Source organism: Nematolebias whitei, chromosome 23, assembly GCF_014905685.2.
Source record: "Nematolebias whitei isolate Nwh7 chromosome 23, NemWhi1, whole genome shotgun sequence".
NCBI lineage: Eukaryota > Metazoa > Chordata > Actinopteri > Cyprinodontiformes > Rivulidae > Nematolebias > Nematolebias whitei.
Window position 1 is genome coordinate 4,348,511 of NC_056520.1, and position 21,737 is coordinate 4,370,247.

Here is a 21,737-nt window from a genome sequence, read left to right on the forward strand (position 1 = left end):
TCAGAATGGAAGTCAGTTCCTCACTTATTTTATATGTTATCCAGCTGGAAAGACATTTGGACGGTATTTTGCTCTGCGACGAGGGACAAAACTGACTGAAGAGTTTATCCGGCTCAACTAATGGCCGCCTGTGACTTGTGCTGTGACATTTGGGTCTCCAACCTTTGGTCCTGAAAGGCATCTTCCTCGTCAACACTCAGCTCTCTCCTCATGGTGCCCTCAATCTCCGCTGCCAACGACTCCTGGGTGTACAGTTAAAATTGCAACGTTACGTTTTTCTTTTCATAAAAAAAGAACAAAACACGGGATTATCTCACATTTCTCAGTAGAAGTACCAGTTTGTATCTTTGTAGATTTATCCTTCCTTACGGGAAACGGGGCTCTCGGATCAAAAAAGTTCACTAACCATGGGGTAAAGGCCGTAGGGGAAGCGCCGCCGCAGCCCAGCCGTGGGAGAACTTTTACTGCGGAGCTCTTTGATCTCCTCCTGCGACTCGTGGAGCATTTCTACACACTCAGCGTTCCTCTCCGCCAGCTCGTTCAGCTGCGGCAAACACAAACAGACGGATAAAAATAACTAATCAAGACATTTTGAAAACAACCCTCACTGACCAAAGTGTTGTACGAACAGTTTAAAGCTGTGCGTGTGAACAAAGATACAATAAAATATGACCTTAAGATGGATAGAAAAGCTTCCTGGACAGTCTAACCGAAGTATTTGAAGTCCGGCTAGGCCTGTCACAATAACAAATTTTGCTGGGTGATTAATTGTCTCAGAAATGATTGCGATAAACGATAATATTGTTTGAAATTTGGCAATAATTAGTAATTATTGTCAAATTTAAAAAGAAATGTTGGTTAATTGTATTTTTAGTGTAGTACCTTTGTTGACCACCGGATGGCAGTATAAGAGTTTGAACCGAAGGATGGATAGTTGAGCAGCGTGTCTCTTTAAGAAAAATGGGAGGGAGGCCCCTTGACGTGACATGGGCTGTCTCACTTTCCTTTTTTCCCCAGTTGTCAAAATGGCGGATGCTCGGTGTGGTTTGAGCGCTTTAGCATAGCATTTTTCACATTAAGCTTTTAATAAAAAGTCAGTAAACAAGTTCTCAGCTTCTTTTTTCTGAGAAAAACAACTTCTTACAGGAAGGCACGGGTTTCAACCGTGAATGTTGTTTTAGCTTAGACAAGACGGAGCCCCCCGGCAACTAGAAAACATGGAAAGCACAACCCCTGTCCCGACTTCTCTCCACTTCCGGATTGACGTCAAGATTTTATTGCTTGTTTTTAGTCTTAAAAAGTTTGGTCCTGTCATATTTAAGTGATCTTCTTAACCTCTACAATCCAGTAAGAGCACTCCGGTCTACCGACCATAAGATGTCCCTAGATCCAAACTGAAATCCAGAGGTGATCGGGTTTAGCAGTTTCTGCTCTAAAACTGTGGAACATTTCACCTGATCACTTAAAGACCGCCAAGACTGTTGGGACTTTTAAATCTTTGCCCAAGACTCATCTTTGTCCCCTGCCGTCCGAGAACCAGTTAGAGCTGATTGTCCTTCCGTTTCACTGGTAACTTTTCTGCGTGTCACAAGACGTATTTTCTGGTTTCCATTTTAATTTGACTGAAATGTAAAACACTTTGGTCAACGTATGTTGTTTTTATGTGCTGTATACCGACCTGCAAACAAACAAGGGATGAAAAAGGGGACAAATCTAGTAACTCTGTAGTTGGCGGCGGCAGAGTGTTGTGATTTTTAGGTTGTAAATTAAGCATTTTGGTACACGCCAAGAAGAAAATTGAGGGAAAGGCCAACGTGCTTCAAGTAAAAAAATACATTTACTAACATATCCTAATTTAGTTAGGACGTACATAGGAAAGATGGCGTCAACCAAAACATAAACAAGCAACATCAGCAGCAAGCCAACCAGAGAAACCAAATATAGCAGAGCATTTTGCTAATAGCAAGAAGTAACTTATTAAATAAGTAGCGCTAAGCTAGTGGTGCGCAACATAGACGCGCTACCTAAGATGCAGATGTAGCGCTCTGCTTCTGTAATAGTCATAACCGCCCCCCCCCCGGTCGTCATCTCCTGGATGCGTAGCCCTATGCTAGAAGCAAGCTAGCACTTACGAGCTAGCGCGTGCTTTGTTGCAAGCATAGGTTACGAGCTAGCGAGCACGACTTACGTAGAGCTAGCTTAGTGCTACATAAATCCATTCAATGGGAAATTATGCCATCTACCATGCCTCTGACCCCCCCACACACACAAAAAAAAAACCCCTCTTTGGCTCTAGATGATTCACGTAAATTACATATCTTTGATTGAAATTGGTGATTTTCGCCAAAAAGCGACAAGTTTGCAGGTATGTGCATAAATACGTCGACACTGACATTTGTGCCCTCTGCTCCTTGTAGCCTCACTGTTCCCTTCCCGTTTTGGTAAAAGTGTTTTTTTTCCCCTCTGCCTCACCATTTCCCCGAGCTTGGAACCGGCACAAGAGATACACTGGCTTATCCTCCCTAATGGTTAGTTTCAGTAGCACTGACTGTTAATAAAGGCCCAACTCTGCACTAACTATTGAGTCCGCACCTCTGCTGTGAGCTGCCTCTGAGCATCTTTGGAGGCCTGAAGGTGGATCCTGAGCTCCTCTTTCTCCAGAGCCAGCTGCAGATAAACAAACCACGGGATGAGACATTTTTTTAACTTCATGATTTAAAGTAACGCAAACGTCATTATCTCCTCACCTCCTTCACCCTGTGTTGTAGTTCTACTATCTGGGAGAGCAGCTGAGCGATTTCCTCCTGGTGTCTGAGCAGCTCTTCGCTCTTCTGGGACAGTTTGTCCGTCAGAGACACCATCTGGCTGTTGGACTCACCTGCAGCGAGATGCAACACGAACAGACACTCAAGAGTTAAAGTGAGTTTTTCGACCTGAGAATGGTTGTTAGTAGAGCCCGACCGATACATCGGTAGGGCCGATATTTTAGGTATATTATTATATACACCCACACTTGCCCCCACCCTCATTCGCCCCACTCTGGGCCCATGAGCAAGGCCCTTAACCCCCACCATGTGCTCCCTAAAAAACAGGTCTCTCTTGCAAATGAGTTCTCGTGGCTCAATGAGACTAACCTGGATAAATAAAGGCTAAATGAAAAAATATATATATATATATCGGTATCTGTTCCATCACGCACCAATATAAATACTGGGAATGAACCGTGTCCTTCCTTGCAAAAGCCGTAATTGTACAATGTATCCAGCAGAGGGTGCATGCAGACTACTTTCAAGTCATAGCCGTTCACTTAAGTTTCACTTTCAGTGCAGATGAAGCAGGGAGTAATACTGTGTAGCGTATTTTTGCTGAACAGAGCATTGTAAGTTTATTTTAACCGATCTGTAAAACAAATCAACAATAATAAATTCTCCTCACTCCTCCAACCTGCTGGTCATTAGCTACATGCCTCTCAAGTTAGCAAGCTAATGTTTAGATAACCTAGCATAAGCTATTGTCTTGTAAACTTTATCCAGAACAATAAATCTAACGTGGAGTTAAAATATATATCAGTTAGTAATTCTATCTTTGTCATCCACAATTAAACACATTGTCTGAACTCTTTACTTCTCTGCAAAGAAAATAAACTCTGCTGTCCAGACTAAGTAGACCTTCGCCATACGTGACATACGTTATGGTGAATAGTGGAGGATAGAACATGTGAACGTTAGCGGCATTAGCCTGCCCAACATCGGTATCGCGATAGCCAAAATTTCCATATTGGTCGTGCTCATTTGATAGTTTTGCGTTCGCGTGCATCGGACTCACGTAGCTCTTTGACGCAGTCGCTCACGAGCTGCTGCTCCTTCTCCTCATACGTCGTCGTGTCCCTCTTTAGCTGACATGCCTACAGGGTCAAAAGACAACAGCCAGGGGGGGGGGGGGGGGTTCATTTACTAACGGAGCAAATGAGAAATCATTTTTTTTAAATGGCTCGTCAGAAGGGCATGATCGTTTTTGTTCTGGCACTGCACAAAACAAGTAACAATCCAGACTTGTTAACTTTTTTGTGTTAAATAAAGTTTTTTAAATGTGCTTTACAGTTTTCGTTCATATTTTCCGCAATACCAAGTCCAGAAACGTTGTGTGCAAGCGATTTACAAATCCCATGAACCCAGACTGAATGTAAATCTGAACCTCTTAGAAGTAAAGACGGGCTGTGGTTTGAAAAAAAATGCAACTAAAACGAGCTGAAGACTTTGAATATCTCGTTTCCTACGGTTCATAAACAGTGTTTCTCCTACCACTATACAAGCGGAGCGCCGTCAACTGTCGGCATCAACGTAGCGCTAAGCTAGTGGGCGGGCAACACAGACGTGACTCTGTCCCGTCCTCCTTTAACCCCCCACCCCTCGACAAAAATAAAATACTGAAACTGTTTTTGAAAACAGACGCCAGCCTATCGGCACACGTTTCAAATGCCTGCCTCTCTGTTGGTATGGGGGTGCATTAGTGCCTGTCGCATGGGTAGCTTACACATTCTGAGAGGCACCAGCAATGCAGAAACGTAAACGCAGCTTAAGAACAACGTATCCAGATGATGTCTTTCAGTGAAGGTCTCGCATATTTCAGCAAGACCTTCACTGCCTCCACGGCTTCGTAGTTAAAAAGTCTAAACATTTACAGTCTGTTGATGAAGACGAGAAGATGCATAGAAAATGAACTGAGCTCATTTTACATCCTTGAGATCTTTAGCTCTGTTGACCTTTTACTGCTCCTTTCGCTTTTTGTTCTGCTTCAGCTTCCTTCTGCAAATTTACACTATTTTCAGCTCATTTCAGCCCTTTTTCGGCTGTTTTGTGCTCCTTTCGGATTATTTCTGTCCTCCCAACTTCATTCTGCTCCTTTCAGCTTATTTCTACTAGTTTCAGCACTTTATGCTGTTTCAGCTACTATGTAGCTGTTTTATGCCCATTTCAGCATTTTCAGCTAACGCCACATATTTTGCACTAATTTCAACTTTTTTCAGCCTAATTCAGCAAAAATGTGCTCTTTCCACTTCCTTCTGGTAATTTAAGCTTCTTTTTGATTTTTAGCTACTATTCAGTCTGTTTTTTTCTTCTAATTTAATCGTTTTTTCAGATAATTTCCACTTTTTGAGCTCATTTCTGCTTCTTTCAATCTAATTGGGCAAAATTGTGCTCGCTCCACTTCCTTCTGCTAATTTAAGCTTGTTCTACCTTTTCAACTAACTTTTAAGCATTTATTGTCTAATTTCAGCTGTTTGCAGATAAATTCAAGATTTTTGTGGTAATTTATGCAACTTTCAGTCTAATTAAATTCTTCCTCAACATTTCAACTTATGCTCCTTTCAGCTTATTTCTGCTATTTTAGCTATTAGGTTGTTTTGTGCTAATTTTAGCTTTTTCAGCTAATTGCACATTTTATTTAGCTAATTTCTGCTCCTTCCACTTTCTGGTAGTTTAAGCTTCTTTCTGCCTTACCAGCTACTTTAGCTAATTTCAGCTTTTAGCTAATTTCCTAAGTTTTGCTCATTTCTGCTTATTTAAACCTAATTCAGCAAATATGTGTTCTTTTTGCTTTCTTCTGCTAACTTGAGCTTGTTCTTCCATTTCAGCTGTTTTTCAGCAAGTTCTTCTGGAATAAACATTCACAACGCATTTTTGCAGGAAATTAGATTTCTCTAGATTTTAGATTAGTTGCCGTCATAAAAGTTTTAATAGCTCCCTAATTAAAAAAAGAAACAATTTCTTGGTTTAATCATTTAATATGTTTCTTATGATCCACTGTGAATAAATTTGCAAATCATTACTTTTTCCAGATTAGGTTTGTAAATGCGCATGAAACCAGCAGAGGAACCCAGATCCTTGAACAGCAACCAGGAGGATAAATCACGTGGTCATATTTACAGAAGCTCGTACCTCAGACCTCAGCGCCTGGTTCTCCTCCTCCAGCTCCTGCAGCTTGTTCTGCAGAGACTCCAGCTGGCTGAGAGCGGCGGCGGCCCCCTCCAGCGGCACGGGGTGCTGCACGGAGGTGGACGCACTGGAGTCCATTTCGCTCTCCTCGGTGGCGCTGGCCACCATCCGCAGAAGCTCGTCCTTCTTACTGAGCTCATGCTGCAGCTGGTTGACCTGGTCGATTTGAGGAGAGCTCGACGTGATTCAAGATGGCCGCCACAGCCAACGAAACACAAAAATGACTCAAAGTTTCACAGATATTGAGCTGAGGTTTGTTACGACAGAGGCTGGGAATCATCAACATGTGCTCCAACTGATTGCACGAGATCTTTTTCTAAACTTTGCCAATAACTGCTCAGTTTGTCTGTTAGCAAAATATGTCACAAACCACTGGATGGATTTTCATTAAACTGTCAAAGTAATTGTTAGATGCATGTTCCCACCTTCTGGAGTTAATCTAATAAAAAATGGCCAACATGGCTAATCCACCTTAGATACCACCACAATAGCTACAATTCACTGTATTTTAGTTATTAAGCTCAAATTAGGTGTGGTAGCAGCTGAGAGTCATTCTCAAAACATAATCTGAGCGCTAACGGGTTGAACAAGATTACGCTGAATTGCGTGGGATTGTGCACGACGTTATTTTCAAGGTTGAATCAAAATGGCTCATTTCGCAGCAGAAAACAAACCTAACGTTAGACTCTTCTTTTCAACCCTTCCATTCTTTTCACATACCTTATGGGTAATTTCACAAAGTTGAAAGCGTGTTTTTAATTGTTTAAAAGGTACCGTAATATCCAGACTATTGAGCGCACCCAAATATAAGCCACGCCCACTAAATAAAAATAAAGTGTTCGATTCAGTTCACATATATAGGCCGCGCTTGTCTATAAGCCGCGGGGTTCAAAGCCCGTGACAAAAGTAGCGACTTACAGTCCGGAAAGTACGGTAATTGTTTGTTAAATGAAAGATTTTATTATAATTCCTACTTAAAACGTTTGGACGTGACCTACCTGGTCCACAGCCTGAGCTAGCTGCTCCTCCAAGGCCTCGTTGCGTTCTTGCAGCAGGTGGTTTCTCTGCAGGAGCGACTGACCGATCCGAGCCGCGAGCTCCAAGTCTCTGTCTCGCTGTCCGGTAAGAGCACACAGTCGGATGACGGGCTTCGGCTTATCGGGAGGAAAGTAAAAACTGATTTCTACCGAAAAGACGGTCACCTTACCTCAGCCAAAAGGTGCGTGACCACGTCAACGTCATTGTAGGTCCTGGTCATCTGCTCCACGCGGTCAGCACTGAGGACTGATCAGAGGGAACTTTAGACGAATGCTAACAGGCTAGCAAAAATGTACACTCAACAATACCGCACAAAAAACACTAATACTCCAAACCAACACTTCAGCCCAGCATGCGGGATTAACTTACTACATTTAAAAGCAGGAGCGGCTCATAATCTACTTCTTAACTGAAGTCAAATGACCCTGTTGTAGCGATAATTGTTCAACTGCAGCCAATCACTGACTTGAAGCAAATATTTAAGGTGGAGCTTAATGGAAAAGCTTATTTAGCTGTAAAGTTCTTTAAACGAGTTCAGTTTGGATAAATAGCATTGGCTAGTCTGAACCTACATGCGTTTCTGCCATTTTAAACAACTTCACTGTCAAAAATTTCACGCCAACGTTTCTTTTTTCCAATGGTTCCCAACACTGGTCCTTGAGGAACACCACCCTGCATGTTTTAGTTGTTTCCCTGCTTTGACGGGCTTTGGCAGAACTTTGGGAAGTAATAAAATCACTGAATCAGGTGTGTTGGAGCAGGGAAACAACTTAAACATGCAGGATGGCATTCCTCAAGGACCATGGTTGGGACCCACTGCTTTACACAATTAATAAGTTCACTTTGCCTTTATTCTGACAAAAATCGTATGGTGTTCTTGCAGGAAGTGGCCCAGGCTGCACAGGAAGTGCTACAACAAAGCATTTGTGACAATCACAACGCTACAGTGAGGCGGCTAGCCGTCAAACGGTAGGAGCAAAACTAGCTTTAAATGGAAGCAGAGACCCCCAAACGCATGCTACAGGTAGTATCTCAACTAGTTGGCTAATGGGATTTGTTAAGATGTCTTCAGAACATCTCAAAACATTCAGAGTCTTGCTGCGTAAAATTAAAGGTTTTCAAAAGAATCTGCAAAGAAATCTTCAGACGAGTCTCGAGTTGTTCACTTGTGTATAAATGTCCAGTGATACTATGCTAATTTTGTTAGCTTTTCTTTAGCATTTTCAATAGGGATGCACAATATTATCGGCATGGTATCAGTATATATTAGCGTTAGTTAAATATCGGACATCGGCCATTCCAACAAAATAACTCACCGATATAAAAGGCGCTGTTTTTTTAGGACAACCCAGTGACGAGGACGCCTGCAGCGCCAGCACAACATGATGACGTCAAGCACGCCTACCTGATCCGATCACGGCGGAGAGGAAGAAGTCAAAATGTCGGCGGTGTGGAAGTTTTTTTTTTTTTATTTTCATTGAGGATGTCGGATTCTGAAGATTTCTGGACTACGTTGAGCCTCGCTGCATCGCCCCCCAGTCGGAGAGATTTTTCCGACGTAGCTTTACTCGAGCTACAAGCCGTCATTTCCGACGTCGTTGAGAAGCTAACAGCCAATCGTGTTAGCCCCGTTAGCATGATTAGTCTTACGGCACAATGGATAGATAAAAACTTTGAACTTAAAAAGTCTGTCCTTCGTGCACAGGAGTGCAGAGGATCCCACACTGCAGCTATAGGAACCTGGAACAAACCTCCACAATGAGACAGCATCGCAGCTGACTAATGCTAATAAATAACATTTAACACTTTAAATTTAATATGTTAGCCATAGCGCTGTTACTGAATATATGTCACCAGCTCTTACAGCTGTTGCACAATTTTTGTAGAAAATAAGCCTAAATAAGAGGGTTATATTCTGACAAAGGAACGTATATAAAATTTCTGTATCGGCCAAAAATCCAATATCGTGCATCCCTAGTTTTCAATGTTTAATTAGCATCAATGCTACATTTTAGTCAGCAGGCTGTGATCGTTGAGACGTTTGACAGATGTTATTGAGCACTCTTTGCTACACATGAAAATAGATTTATAGCATTTATATTTATGTGCTATTTATCTTGGATAAGTTGTTTAAGTTTCAGTGTAATCAAAATGCACTGATTGTCTTTTTACAATTACATCGCAGCCCTCTGAACTGTAACTGCATCGTGAGGTGACTGAAGAGTCCCACCCCTAGAAAATGGACTGATATTTCAAAAATCGGTCATGCGACATGTGGCTGGTCGCACTCAGAACTCGGCGAGCGAAACAAAAAGTAAGCCTGTGTTCTCTCATTTGAGTTGCTAACACCAAAAACAGCCCAGTGAGATACTACCTTGCTGTCAACTACATGCAAAAAGCAAAGAGGGGCTCCGAGCTGAAGGTCAGCCGAAGCCCCTTGTTCACTCTGGTGCTAAAGGAGGACGTTGGAGAACTGATCAGGCAGGCAAGGAGAGACAGATACCTTTGGAGAGGCTTTGAGAGCCAAGGTGGGAATAAGAAGACGGCTCCAAAGCAAGATACGCTAGTGAGAGAAGAAGAAGGAACAGTTCAGATGTACAGACAACCAGTTTGTTTAACGAAAGAAGAGCTGGGGAGAAACATAAGAAAAGCCCGAGCAGGTGAGACAGAAGGAGCTGATTTATTGAAGAAGAGCTTCAATAAATAAAACCATTAGTTTGTTCACAGTCTGAGAATCTACTCGTTAGTCTGTTACGGCTTTTGGACCTGAGTGGGCGTCACCAGCGCTGCTCAGCTTCCCCTTCCACCTGTGTAGAGAGAAGTGGTGACTGTTTGGACCGAGAGGCCTTTTCCACCGGACACTCGCCCATCATTCTGAACACTTCCTTTACAGTTAAAACCATGCAGTCAGCTTTCATTAGAGGGCGAAGATGACGTCTTTTTCCAACGATCTCCTTGTAGGCGAGGATTAAACGCGGAGCGAGGCAGCTGCTGCAAACAGATGAGCTCACGTCCGGTAATCTGAGGCTCGCGGTGACCTCTGGATCTGACCGCTGCCGTCCCCCACGGTTAAAAATAGCCTCGACTCGGCACGGCTTCTGTTGCCTGAAGCGTAACGTCGTGGTACGGGTGACGTAGAACCTCGGTCTGGTTTGATCGTTTTAGTTCCCACGGTCCACTCGCAGAGATACAGTTTTCAAAATAAATTATGCCAAAATGACACCCTATGCTTTTTTCATTCTTATTGCAAGTTTTATACCAAAAACATATCATGATATGTATCGTTACCGCCACCCATCACAATACATATCGTGATATGAATTTTATGCCATATCGCACATCCCTACCATCCACTGGTCAAGAAAAGGTACTACACACAAAAATTAACCAACATTTCTTCTTAAATTTGACAATAATTACTAAATATAGTCGAATTTCAAACAATATTATCGTTTATCGCAATAATTTCTGAGACAATTGATCCCCCAGTAAAATTTGTAATCATGACAGGCCAACATAAATCCTTTGGTTAATTCACTCAATCTTTACTTACACAGGTTAATCCCATTGAGCCTCGAGGACTGAAATGAGGAATGAAAGAAAAACTCTACGACGGTCACCGAGATAACTTGAAACTGACCAAAGCGAGCTGAAGAAGTTAAAAATATAAAAACAAACTAAAGCAAATCAGCCACTGCTCGAGAATTTTGGTTCAGTTTAAAAAAAACAAACAACTAATGAAACTGCTCTTAACAAAAGGATTGAAAATACAGATTTAAAACAATTTAACCCATCAGGACATGTTAAACGAAGCTGGGTCTTGTAATCAGCGAGTCTGCCTATTTTGGGTAACAGGTAGTCATAGTGCTGTTTGGCTTCACTGCGTGTACCGCTCTGAACATGATGGAAAGCTAAGGACGGAGTTGTCTCAGGAAAGAAAGAAAATTATTCACAAATAACTCCAATAAATGCCGACAGGCTAATGCTAGTTGTTTGATTAGCCGGTTTTAAGCTAGCCAAATTATTAGACCGACTCAGTTACCCAAAGGAGCCAAAATTTAAAAACTTTGTCTGAGCCATGGGCAAGTTTCAGCTGATATATTAACTCGAGTCAGACACCCAATATCTTTGCTTGGTTGCAGGTTCATGAACAAGAGTTCGATTTGTCGCACTTGACGTTCTGTTGCTCTTTCCACATCAGAATCAATGACGGAACGATCCAGCCTTTTCTCGGACTTCAAAGTTAGCCAGCTGGTGAGAGAAGTCTATACTAAATGATGTATCAGTTTTTTTAAATAAAAAATTAGATCATCTTGGGGGACCAGATTTGGCCCGCGGCTCTTGAGTTCGACATACGTGGTTCATACACAGCTGTCTGACAGCTGGAGCGGGGGAGGGATGCTACATAGAACAGTAAAAGCACGTACCGTCTTTGACATCTTGTTAAAGAGAAAAGCATTCACGCAATTGTTTTTTACGTAGCATATCTTGAAACCAGAAAGCAGCCAGATTATTGCATTGTCTCGATATTTTTGGTTATTAAAACAGTGTCAGGCGTGTTTTACAAATTGAGCAGTTGTTTCTAAGTTCATTCGATTATCAGCACGCCGAGTCTGTGCTGGTGTTATTAACAGGCGGTGTTTGGTTTTACACGACATAAGTAGAGCAGACGGTAATATTAGACTGGACCACTTGGCAAAAACTTCCTCACACCTATCTCTGAATATCATACTGGCGTATTTTCGAGCGCAGGATGATCATTAATGCGTATTGCATCGATGTAGGACGTAAACAAAAGCTGCGCTGCAATTGTTGCATGTGTGGGGTAAAACAAACGGGAAGTTGACTTTTTGAAGCTTAACATAGTTCCTGCTTACTACAACTAAACGAGGCTTGCCCACTTCCTTTCCTTTCAACACATAGATACACAATATCTTTTCTTGGTTGCAGGTTCATGAACAAGAGTTTGATCTGTCTCACTTGATGCTCTGTTGCTCTTTCCACATCAGAATCAATGATGGAATGACCCAGCTCTCACCTTCCAGTGAAGTTATCGAACGCCTCCTCATTGTGGACGTTTAAAACCGGCATTGTTCTTTACTACTGTCCAGTCTTCATCTTCAGTCTGTCCACCCTGCAACGCTAACCAACCCCCAGTAAGGCTTGTGACTCTGGCCTCGGCTTTGAACTCGGCTGCACCGAACTCTGGCAGGATATCTACGCTCCTCTCTCGCACACATGATTAGAGTGTAGCATCAAGATAAACCCTGTGCCAATAATAGCCGCAGTAAAGCCCAGGGATTTTCGCTCCTCTGAAAGTGAGCCATATAAAAATAATCCCTCACGTTTCGTCTGTTGTATAATGATTTAAAAAAACTAGAAGTCATATGTCCTGATGAAATCCTAGACTAGAGCAGTGCTAGAAAAAATGAACTTACTCATATAGCGGAGAGTCTCTTCGGCCAGCATGGGGGAGATGGCGTTGATCGGGCCTGGGCCTTCGTCTGGAGAGCAGCTCGGGGAAACCACCCAGTCCTGACTGTCCGACAGGTACAAGGACCCAACGGATCCAGAGCCCAGGGAGCCAGAGCCGTAATGCCGTCCGCTGCTGCCCAGTCCCTCATCTGGAAGTTAAACAAATACACATCCAGGGTCCGTTTCATTCAGTGGTTTACTACTGTAAATTTAAAGTTACGAAACAACTGTTTTAGAAAAACTGCAAAGCTGTGGGAAGTAGGGGTGCAGAGGGTGCTGCACCCCTACTGTTAAAGAAGTATTGGCTTATATATAGACTGTCAAAGAATTGTTGGAATAAAAAGCTCAATCATATTATGAGTCATGGTTGAAATGGCTAAGGATAACAATCGTGCTAACCTTAGGTCAAAATGACCCATGAGGCCTCAGTTTTATAGTCTTGTGAGCCATTGTGGCCCAAGTGTAGCAGGAGGGTTATAAAACCATACTGCACATATAAGTGCTTAACTAGTGCAATAATCAAAAGGAGCCAGTAAATACAACTGTCTTGTCAACGTGAACAGCAGTCAGATAAGTTGCTATAAAACCTGGACCAGTATGGACTCTAAATAAGTGACTAAGAATGACACATTCCTCAGGTGCGTCCACCTTCCGAAACCAGCTCAACCACAGGACCAACTGTGCAATCGTTCAAAGACCGAAACTAAGTTTTTAAGAGCCGAGCACTTGAGCAAATTTGCCTGATATGGTTGTAAGTTATTTACTTAATAATTAAACAAAAGACTCGAGGATTGGACGCCTCCCTTTGGGGGTTTTCTAGGCATGCCGCAATGGGAAAAGATCCCCAGTTAAAGCTTGTGAATGATTGTGCGCGCTCTCTCTTGGCTCAGCACTGTCCATGTCCTTCCACTTGAGTAAATATGTGGTTTACTGGGACAGATGGGGCTAACAATAGCATCCGGCCATGAGACTCGGCATACTGTACCGAGGGGGGCAAGAGCAGTACTCTGGAAGAGAGGGATCTGAAACACAACACTAAAGACACCTTTCCAGTGAAGAAATGTCTATAGTTTGCTTTTGTTTTGTTATAGTTTACCTTCAAAAAGCTAGACGTTATTCATCTTTTTAAAAGGTCTCAAGGAATAGTTCTGCAGGGTTTCTAAAAATATCTAAAAAAAAAAAAAAAGGATCTTCTAAAAATGTTCTTTGCTGATTTTTCCACTCATTTTCAGTCCAGTCCTTTTACTTGAGCATTTTTTGAAAAAGTTTTTTGGTACGTTAAGACACTTAACATCTCCTAACCTTTCAAGAGCATCTCAAGGTTTGAACCAGTTATCAGGGGTGGGGGTCATGAACTATTTTTGATACCTTGCAGTGTGACATGGACACAAATGGTGTTGACCAGAGAAATATATATTTCAACTGCATTCATTTTTTCATCCAGAAGAGTAAACGCTGTAACTGCACTGATGTCGTGACACGTGGGAGGAGATATAAGAAGGTAGCAGACCAATGAGAGATTTATAGATGAAGATGTACCAGTGTAAGAGCCTACGTGTAAATAATGACCGTTGGTGATTGTTGGTGACCATCAGCAACTCTTGGCATCGTTAGTGAGCGTTGGTGACTGTTAGCTACTGCTGGTGATTGTTGGAAATTGTTAGCAACAGTCGGTGACCGTTGGTGACTGTTGGCATCACTGGTGATTGTTGGTGGCTGTTGAAGACCATAGGTGACAAATTGGTGACTGCTAGTGATCATTGTTGTTGGAAACTGTTGGTAACTACTGGTGACTTTTGGTGACCAAAGGTGACTATTGGTGACCATTGGTGACTGCTGGTGATTGTTGGTATTACTGGAAACTGTTGGTAACTATTGTTGACCGTAGGTGGCTATTGGTGGCTACTGGTAACCATTGGTGACTGCTAGTGATCATTGATGTTGTTGGAAAATGTTGGTAACTATTGGTGACTGTTGGTGTCGTTGGTGACCCTTTGAAATGGTGACCATCAGTAACTGTTGGCATCGGTAGGGACCGTTGGTAGCTGTTGGCTACTGTTGGTGATTGTTGGAAATTGTTAGCAACTGTTGGTGACCGTTGACATCATTGGTGACCATTGATGACTGTTGGTGATTGTTAGTGTTGTTGGAAACTTTTGGAAACTATCGGTGACTGTTGGCGTCATTGGGAACCCTTGGTGACTGTTTGAAACTGTTGGTGACCATTGTTGACCGCAATTGAAGATGTTAGAAATTGTCAGTGACTGTTGGCGACTATTGATGAACCGTATTTGCAAGGGAGTTTCCAGATTGAATCAAAATATTTGCAGCAAGGTACAATGCAGGTAGAGGTGGGAAACAAATTAATTTATATGGCTTTAAACACAGTTTTCTGAGTCATGAACACAAAAATAGGCCGTATTCTTTATCGCCAAAAAAAAAAAAAAAACTTGCAGCACAAAGCACAATCACTAGTCACTTGGTTTTGAACACTTTAAATTCAGGGAGACAGCAATGGAAAATTTGCCCATTTTCTTGCAATTTTGACTCGTGAACTCGTCTCCAACAAATGCAACCCTGTGAGATACTACTTTATGTGGCACTCTTTCAGTAGAACATGATCATTCTTTGTCAAGGAGACCAATTCAGCCGTTCTCACCCTTTACACAAAAAACAATGTGGTGGAAAGACGGAGGAAAGCAGGTAAGTTAGCTCTAATGTGGCGCATGGACAGCTAGTGTCCGAGAATCTTATGTCGTGTACTCTGCATTTTTATAAAAAAAGCCCTTGGAATTATCAAAATGTGAGCTACCGATAGATTCATTCCACCCCTACACATTATGTGGCTTAGGAAAAATGGTATCCCTTTGTTTTAGCATTTATACAAAATACCAAAGGAAGCATCATCTGACCGACTTAAAATAATACTTTAGCATCAAACACATGATTACCAAAGTGCTATTAGCTGAAACTTTGACATCCAACAAGATCAACTGAAGGATTGCCTTGACTTTTAGCTTCTGGTCGTAAGTTGTTAACGCTTTTAAAACTTGCCACTCCTTTTTCATCCCCAATTTCCTTAGCTTTGTAAAAACACACTGCACCCCGTTGCACAGCATGCTACTTTTTCTGTAAACTGAATTGATTATTGATAATGGGTCCAAAAAAAAAAGGCCAAACTCCAAAGACCTTCAGATGGCTCAAGGCCACTTCCAATGATTACAGGAAAGTCTGTCTTTAAAAGACAGAAACAATATGGCTTCCTCAACTCTTTCACTCTGTGTAAATATTTAGCTGAGAGGACGTCGACGAACAACTCGCCTGTCTCGGTGCTCGACTCCTTCTTCTCCACTGCCCGGGGTTTCATTTCGAACATACCCTGTCCTTGGAGTGTGGGGAAGGGCTCCCCACTTGCAAAAACATCAAGGTGGACCAGACAGCGGAGCGGTTAAGGTTGTGACATCACATCCTGTCCACTTAATGTTGTGCCCATGCACACCTGTACCTGCAGACGGAAAGGACAAGTAGATATCAGAGGAAAGAGTCCACGCAGGAACAAGACGATGCTAATCATGTTTCCAGTTTTTACCTCTGCTTACACCATCGTACGCTGAGACAGCTCGTTTCATATAGGAGATTCAAAGAAACCCAACCATAGACTTAAAACAACGAAGCTTGCCAAATATACTCATATCGACCGACTGATGGTGGGATTATTTTTGCTAAGCCTCATACAGCTTATACACAATGAATTAATCATTAGTACGGCTTGGCGAATAGACTCAGCCCCCATTATGTTTGTATTTGTTCCAACGCTCGCTTCGTCTTCTCCGATTAAACGCCTGCGAGTCATCGAAGAGTCCCAGCCAGCGAAGCTCACACGAGTCTTTGCAAAATACAACACAGAAATTAAACTAGAGAAACTGCACTTCCTGTGAAAATGCAGTGTGAATGCTTATTGCAGAAGAATTTGCTGAAAAACAGCTGAAACGAGCTAAAAAAAAACGTTCTGAAATGTAGCTGAAATTAGAGAACAAGCCTAAGTTATAAGATGGCAACAATAACACACATTTAAAAATTGTTATTTAAAAATACATTTGGTTTAAATGACAGAAATTAGCACAAAAAAATGAAATTAGTTGTTTTTTTTTTTTTATCTGAAAGGGTAAAAAGAAGCTTAAACTACAAGAAGGAAGCGGAAAGAGCTGAAACGAGCTAAAAAAATGTGGAATTAGCTGAAAATGTTAAAATTAGCATCAAAGAGCTAAATAGTAGCAGAAAAAGCTGAAACTAGCCGAAAGGAGCATAAGCAGAAATTAGCATAAAGAAGTTAATTAGGCTGAAAGTAGCAAAAATTTACAATGAAAAACACAAATTTATCTGAAAACGGCTAAAATTAGCTAAAAATGCTAAAAGCTAGCGGAAAAGGTAAAACTAGCATTCGAAAGCAGAAAGAACACGTTTGTCCAGTTAGAATCAAAATAGCAAAAATGAGAACAAAATGTGGAAATTATCTGAAAAAAGCTGAAATAAACAGCTGAAAAGTAGCTAAAAAAAGGCAAAAATAAGCTTAAATTACCAGAAGGAAGTGGAGAGAGCACATTTTTGCTGAATGAGGCTGGAAAAAGTTGAAACAAGTGCAAAAATGTGAAATTAGCTGAAAAAGATACAATTAAACACAGCTGAAATAGCAGAAAAAGCTGAAATTTGCAGAAATATGATGATAGGAGCATAAGAAGCTGAAATTAAAGAAGCACAAAAATGTACTAGTTAGCAAAACGAATCTGAAAAGAGCACAAAGCAGCTGAAAAAAAACGGCTGAAATTAGCTAAAAGTAGCTGAAAAAAGTTTAAATAGAAAAGGCTAAATATTTAAAAAAGCTAAAGTTGCACCAATACCAAAAGTCATAGCAGCCTTCTGAACGAGCTGAACGTTTTGATTTACAAGTTGTTGAAATGGAACAAAAACCGTGGAACGAGAAAGACGCCGAAGAATAAAAAAAAAAAAACGTTCTCGGACTTTATGAATGTAGGGGGGAATAAAAAAACGGATCACAATAAAGTGAACGCTTCATAAACTTTCACTCTGTTAAAATTTGTGCGGTTTCGCCCACAAGCAGCCTCTGACCTCCAGATGAAAACCGCTCAGGGGAGAATAAGATCATCTGGCTAAAACACAATGTAGCTGCTAAAACGAGCTCAAACCACTTGAGTGTTTGACAGCTGGTAGGACGGGTCAGTTTGGCTTTTTGACAAACGGGACGGTAGAAGGACGTTAGAAAGACAAGCTGCCAGGAAAAAGACAAAGAGGAGACCTACGGATGCAGTTGGAGAGGACATGGTGAGATGCAGGATGCGGTACGCGCAAACATCTCTACTTGGGTCTCATACGTGCAAGACGTTGTTCCAGAGGTCTTGTGGTCCATCACATGTCGAACTCGGTATCGGCAGGTCGGACTTTTTAGACATCGGACAGAAAACTGAAATCGGTGCACCCCTAAAAATACTGTAGCTCTTCTAAATTGTTTAATGAAACTGATAAAATACTAGGCCTGTCACGATAATTTTTTCTGGGCGATTAATTGTCTCAAAAATTATTGCGATGTTTGAAATTTGACAATAATTTTTAATTGTCAAATTTAACAATAAATGTGGGTTAATTTTATTTTGAGTGTAGTACCTTTATTGACCACTTGATGGCAGTATAAGATTGAACCGAAGGATGGATAGTGAGGGAGCGAGCAGCGTGTCTCTTTATGAAAAATGGGAGGGAGGCCCCTTGACGTGACATGGGCGGTCTCGCCTTCCTGTTTTTCGGTTCTCAAAATGGCGGACGCTCGGTGTGGTTTGAGATATTTAGCATAGCATTTTTCACACAAAGCTTTTAATTAAAAAAATATCAGTTAACAAAACAACTTTTTACACGAAGACAAGTTTATTCCCGAGGTCGGCCCGTTAGCTTAGCTTCTCAGCGTAGCTTCTTTTAATGATCCAAAAAATGCGGCTTTGCACGGTTAAAATGGATTTTAAAGAGAAAAGGGAGAAGTCGGTGACGACGAGCACCGGAGTCGAGTCTTTTGTCATCCAGTGTCTTCAGTAGAAAGACACGAAGAAACGATAAAACCGATAAATGAAAACGAGGTCGATAATTTTAATTTATCGTGCGATTAATTGATTTATTGCCACAGGCCTAGTAAATACATCGTTTAATATAGACTTCTCTTGCCAGCTGGCTAACTTTGAAGCTGACTCTGGTGTGGAAAGAGCAACAGCCTTGAACAAGCCTTCTAAATCGTTGGGTTGTTTTTCTCTAATCACTACACAGTCTGACCTTCTGGGTCAACCGCTTCTGGGAAGATTGGCTTACCTGTTTTCCATTTGGGAATAAGAAGTCTCCTTTGAATGATGGATTCCTTTTGTTTGTTTAGTAAATGACCTTTCCCAGATTGATGAGCAGCAGTAATAACTTCAGAGGTCATTGCTGATGTCTTTCCGCCTTGTCAATATATACCAATGACATCTTGAATCCTATAAAAGCGGCTAAGCGTGGCATTTTTTTTTTTTTTTTAAGATCAACACACGGGATCAAGTCCAAACTAACAGAATTATCTGAAGCTAATGTGAAATGTTTATTTTTTTGACTTCCAGTTGGAGATTTAGACAAACCGGATGTTCAGGGCGAGGGAAGCGGCGCGTGACGACTCGCGCTGCAGGAACCTCTGGACTACGCAGCGTCCGTTAGCTTAAAGGTATTAGCAAATATTTATCTCGTACTGCGGTGAATTGTTTTGAAATTTAACATTTCAGCTCAAGCGACCAATAACGTTAAGGCTGGTAAAAAATAAAGAGGCGACTGAGCTAACGGTTCTCGCTCGTGCGGATGACCGCGTCATAAGGACGCGATTTATTCCCCCACGCGCGAGCTCAAACTAGCAACCGTGGGTGTCACGGGCTAATGCGAAAAGCACAAAGAGTGCGTTTAGTTCACGTAAAGCTCACCCTGTGTCTGTGTTTATCCACAGCGTGGGAAATTCCATCGGTGCGCGCGGCGCGAGCCGAACCCTCCACCCGAAGCCACAAACAATGGAGGAGTGTCATCCTGCCACGGAAAGGGGCGTGGACAGACGAGCGTCAGCCCCATACCATATTTGGAAGTGGGACTTTTACACTCCGGAACTAAAGGGGGCGATATTTTCATAATCACTAGTAGAAGAAGCGGGACTCAGATTTATTTTTTATTTTTTAACTCTTGTAGAGGATACAGACCTTTTCCAAAAAAATTAGAATATCATGGAAAAGTTGTTTAACTTCCATAATTCCATTAAAAAAATTATTTGTTTATTTTTACATAATTTGGGCTTCCAGCTCATGAAGCCTATGAAAACAGGAATTCAAAAAATTACAATACTGTGCAGAAATCAGTCCAAATGTTGCAGGGCATGAATGTTTTAAACTGAGTGTGACACTAATCATCTACTAAACTCAAAGCACCTGCACAGGTTTCCCCAGGTGTCATTGAATTGCTTCATTTTTATTCAGTTGTCTCAGTTCGGTTCAATATGGGGACGACTGCAGACATAACTGGCCAGAAGACCATCATTGATGCCCTCCATAAAATGGGTACGCCACAAAAGTTCATAGCTGTTCACAGAGTTCTGTGTCTATGTCAAAATGAGGCTTTTTGAAACATAGAATCATTTTGAACCATTGTGCCATAAAGTGGTTCACTACCTGAAGCTTCATTCAATTCTCTTGGGTGACATTTTCTGGCGGTAGCGACTGTTGCACCAAATGAAGCCCTGCGAACGTGATGCACCTCTTGTGTAAATAATGGCACTTATGTATGTGTATACGTGTGTTGTACATATTTACAGTTCTTTAGTTTGATGAGCTCAAATAGACCATGCTCAATAATCCAGGTATACGATCCAATACTTTTCAGTCAGGTCATCTGGACAGTTTCTTTTTTTCAGCATTACGGCAAAAAAATAAAAAAATAAAAATTGTCCAGATGACCTGACTGAAAATTGTTGGCTCAAATAGATACTATTTTAAGCATGTTGTTGTTGATCGTGTAAAAACTCAACTCGTCGTGTTTGGAGGAAGAAGAATGCCGAGTTGCATCCCAAGAACACCATACCTACTGTGAAGCATGGGGGTGGAAACATCATGCTTTGGGGCTGTTTTTGTGCAAAGGGGACAGGACGACGGATCCGTGTTAAGGGAAGAATGAACGGAGCCATGTATCATGAGATTTTAAGCCAAAACCTCCTTCCATCGGTGAGCGCATTGACGATGGAACGTGGCTGGGTCTTCCAGCTCGACAGTGATCCCAAACGCACGGCTCGGGCAACGAAGGAGTGGCTCCGTAAAAAGCATTTCAAGGTCCTGGAGTGGCGTAGCCAGTCTCCAGACCGCAACCCCATAGAAAATTAGTGGAGGGAGTTGAAAGTCTGTGTTGCCCAGCGTCAGCCCCAAAACATCACTGCTCTAGAGATCTGCATGAAGGAATGGGCCAAAATAGCATCTACAGTGTGCAAACCTGGTGAAGACCAACAAAGGTTATTTTTTACCATAATTTACAAATAAATTATTTAAAAATCCTACAATGTGATTTCTGGGATTTTTCCCCCTCATTTTGTCTCATAGCTGAAGTGAACCTATAACGACAATTAAAGTCCTCTCTCATTTTTCTAAGTAGGAGAACTTGCTGACTAAATACTTTTATGGCTCACTGTATATTAATACTAATATTAATTTGTTAGCGAAAAACAAACCATAAACAGTTTTTGTTTAGTAACTAATCAACTACTCCCCAGTTCGCCAAACCTTTTCTTCCAAAAAAAACAACAACAAACTTTTCTTCCTCCCCAACATGGCGGACTCAATGACGCGTCTCCTCCATTTCCTGTTTAGGTCACAAGTGACATCATCAAACGGCGCCGGCTTTCAGTGTCAAATTAAAAACCTCCAAAGGCAGATCTACACTGTCCCGTGCGTTGGATCCTTCCGTGTCATAATGTCCGTTTCTGTCCACGCAAAGTCGCAGCAGAGACCGAGCCGGAAGTAACCCGTCTTCTAAAATGTCCGACCTTCCTTTGTGTTCCTAAGTTGTTTACGTTGAGGCGCTGTCGTTTTGTTACAAAAGAAGAGCTTAAAAAAAAATAGAGCGTAAAAAAACATGGCTTTAGTGAGCTAATGTTTAATCCCGTTATACTTACACGGATAA

General features: G+C 41.7%; 1 protein-coding gene across 1 annotated transcript in view; it reads right to left on the reverse strand.

The window, feature by feature from the left end:
• Positions 1 to 19,595, reverse strand: part of trak2 (trafficking protein, kinesin binding 2) — a 26,755-nt gene extending 7,160 nt beyond the window's left edge. Inside the window, 12 exon segments of the mRNA XM_037696506.1 lie at positions 163 to 242; positions 407 to 544; positions 2,593 to 2,667; positions 2,748 to 2,878; positions 3,826 to 3,904; positions 5,940 to 6,152; positions 6,995 to 7,111; positions 7,204 to 7,280; positions 9,538 to 9,597; positions 12,473 to 12,658; positions 15,831 to 16,014; positions 19,508 to 19,595. Of these exon segments, the coding sequence (XP_037552434.1) occupies positions 163 to 242; positions 407 to 544; positions 2,593 to 2,667; positions 2,748 to 2,878; positions 3,826 to 3,904; positions 5,940 to 6,152; positions 6,995 to 7,111; positions 7,204 to 7,280; positions 9,538 to 9,597; positions 12,473 to 12,658; positions 15,831 to 15,885 (1,211 nt within the window). The 5' untranslated portion in view covers positions 15,886 to 16,014; positions 19,508 to 19,595.
• Between the last annotated feature and the right edge of the window lie 2,142 nt (positions 19,596 to 21,737).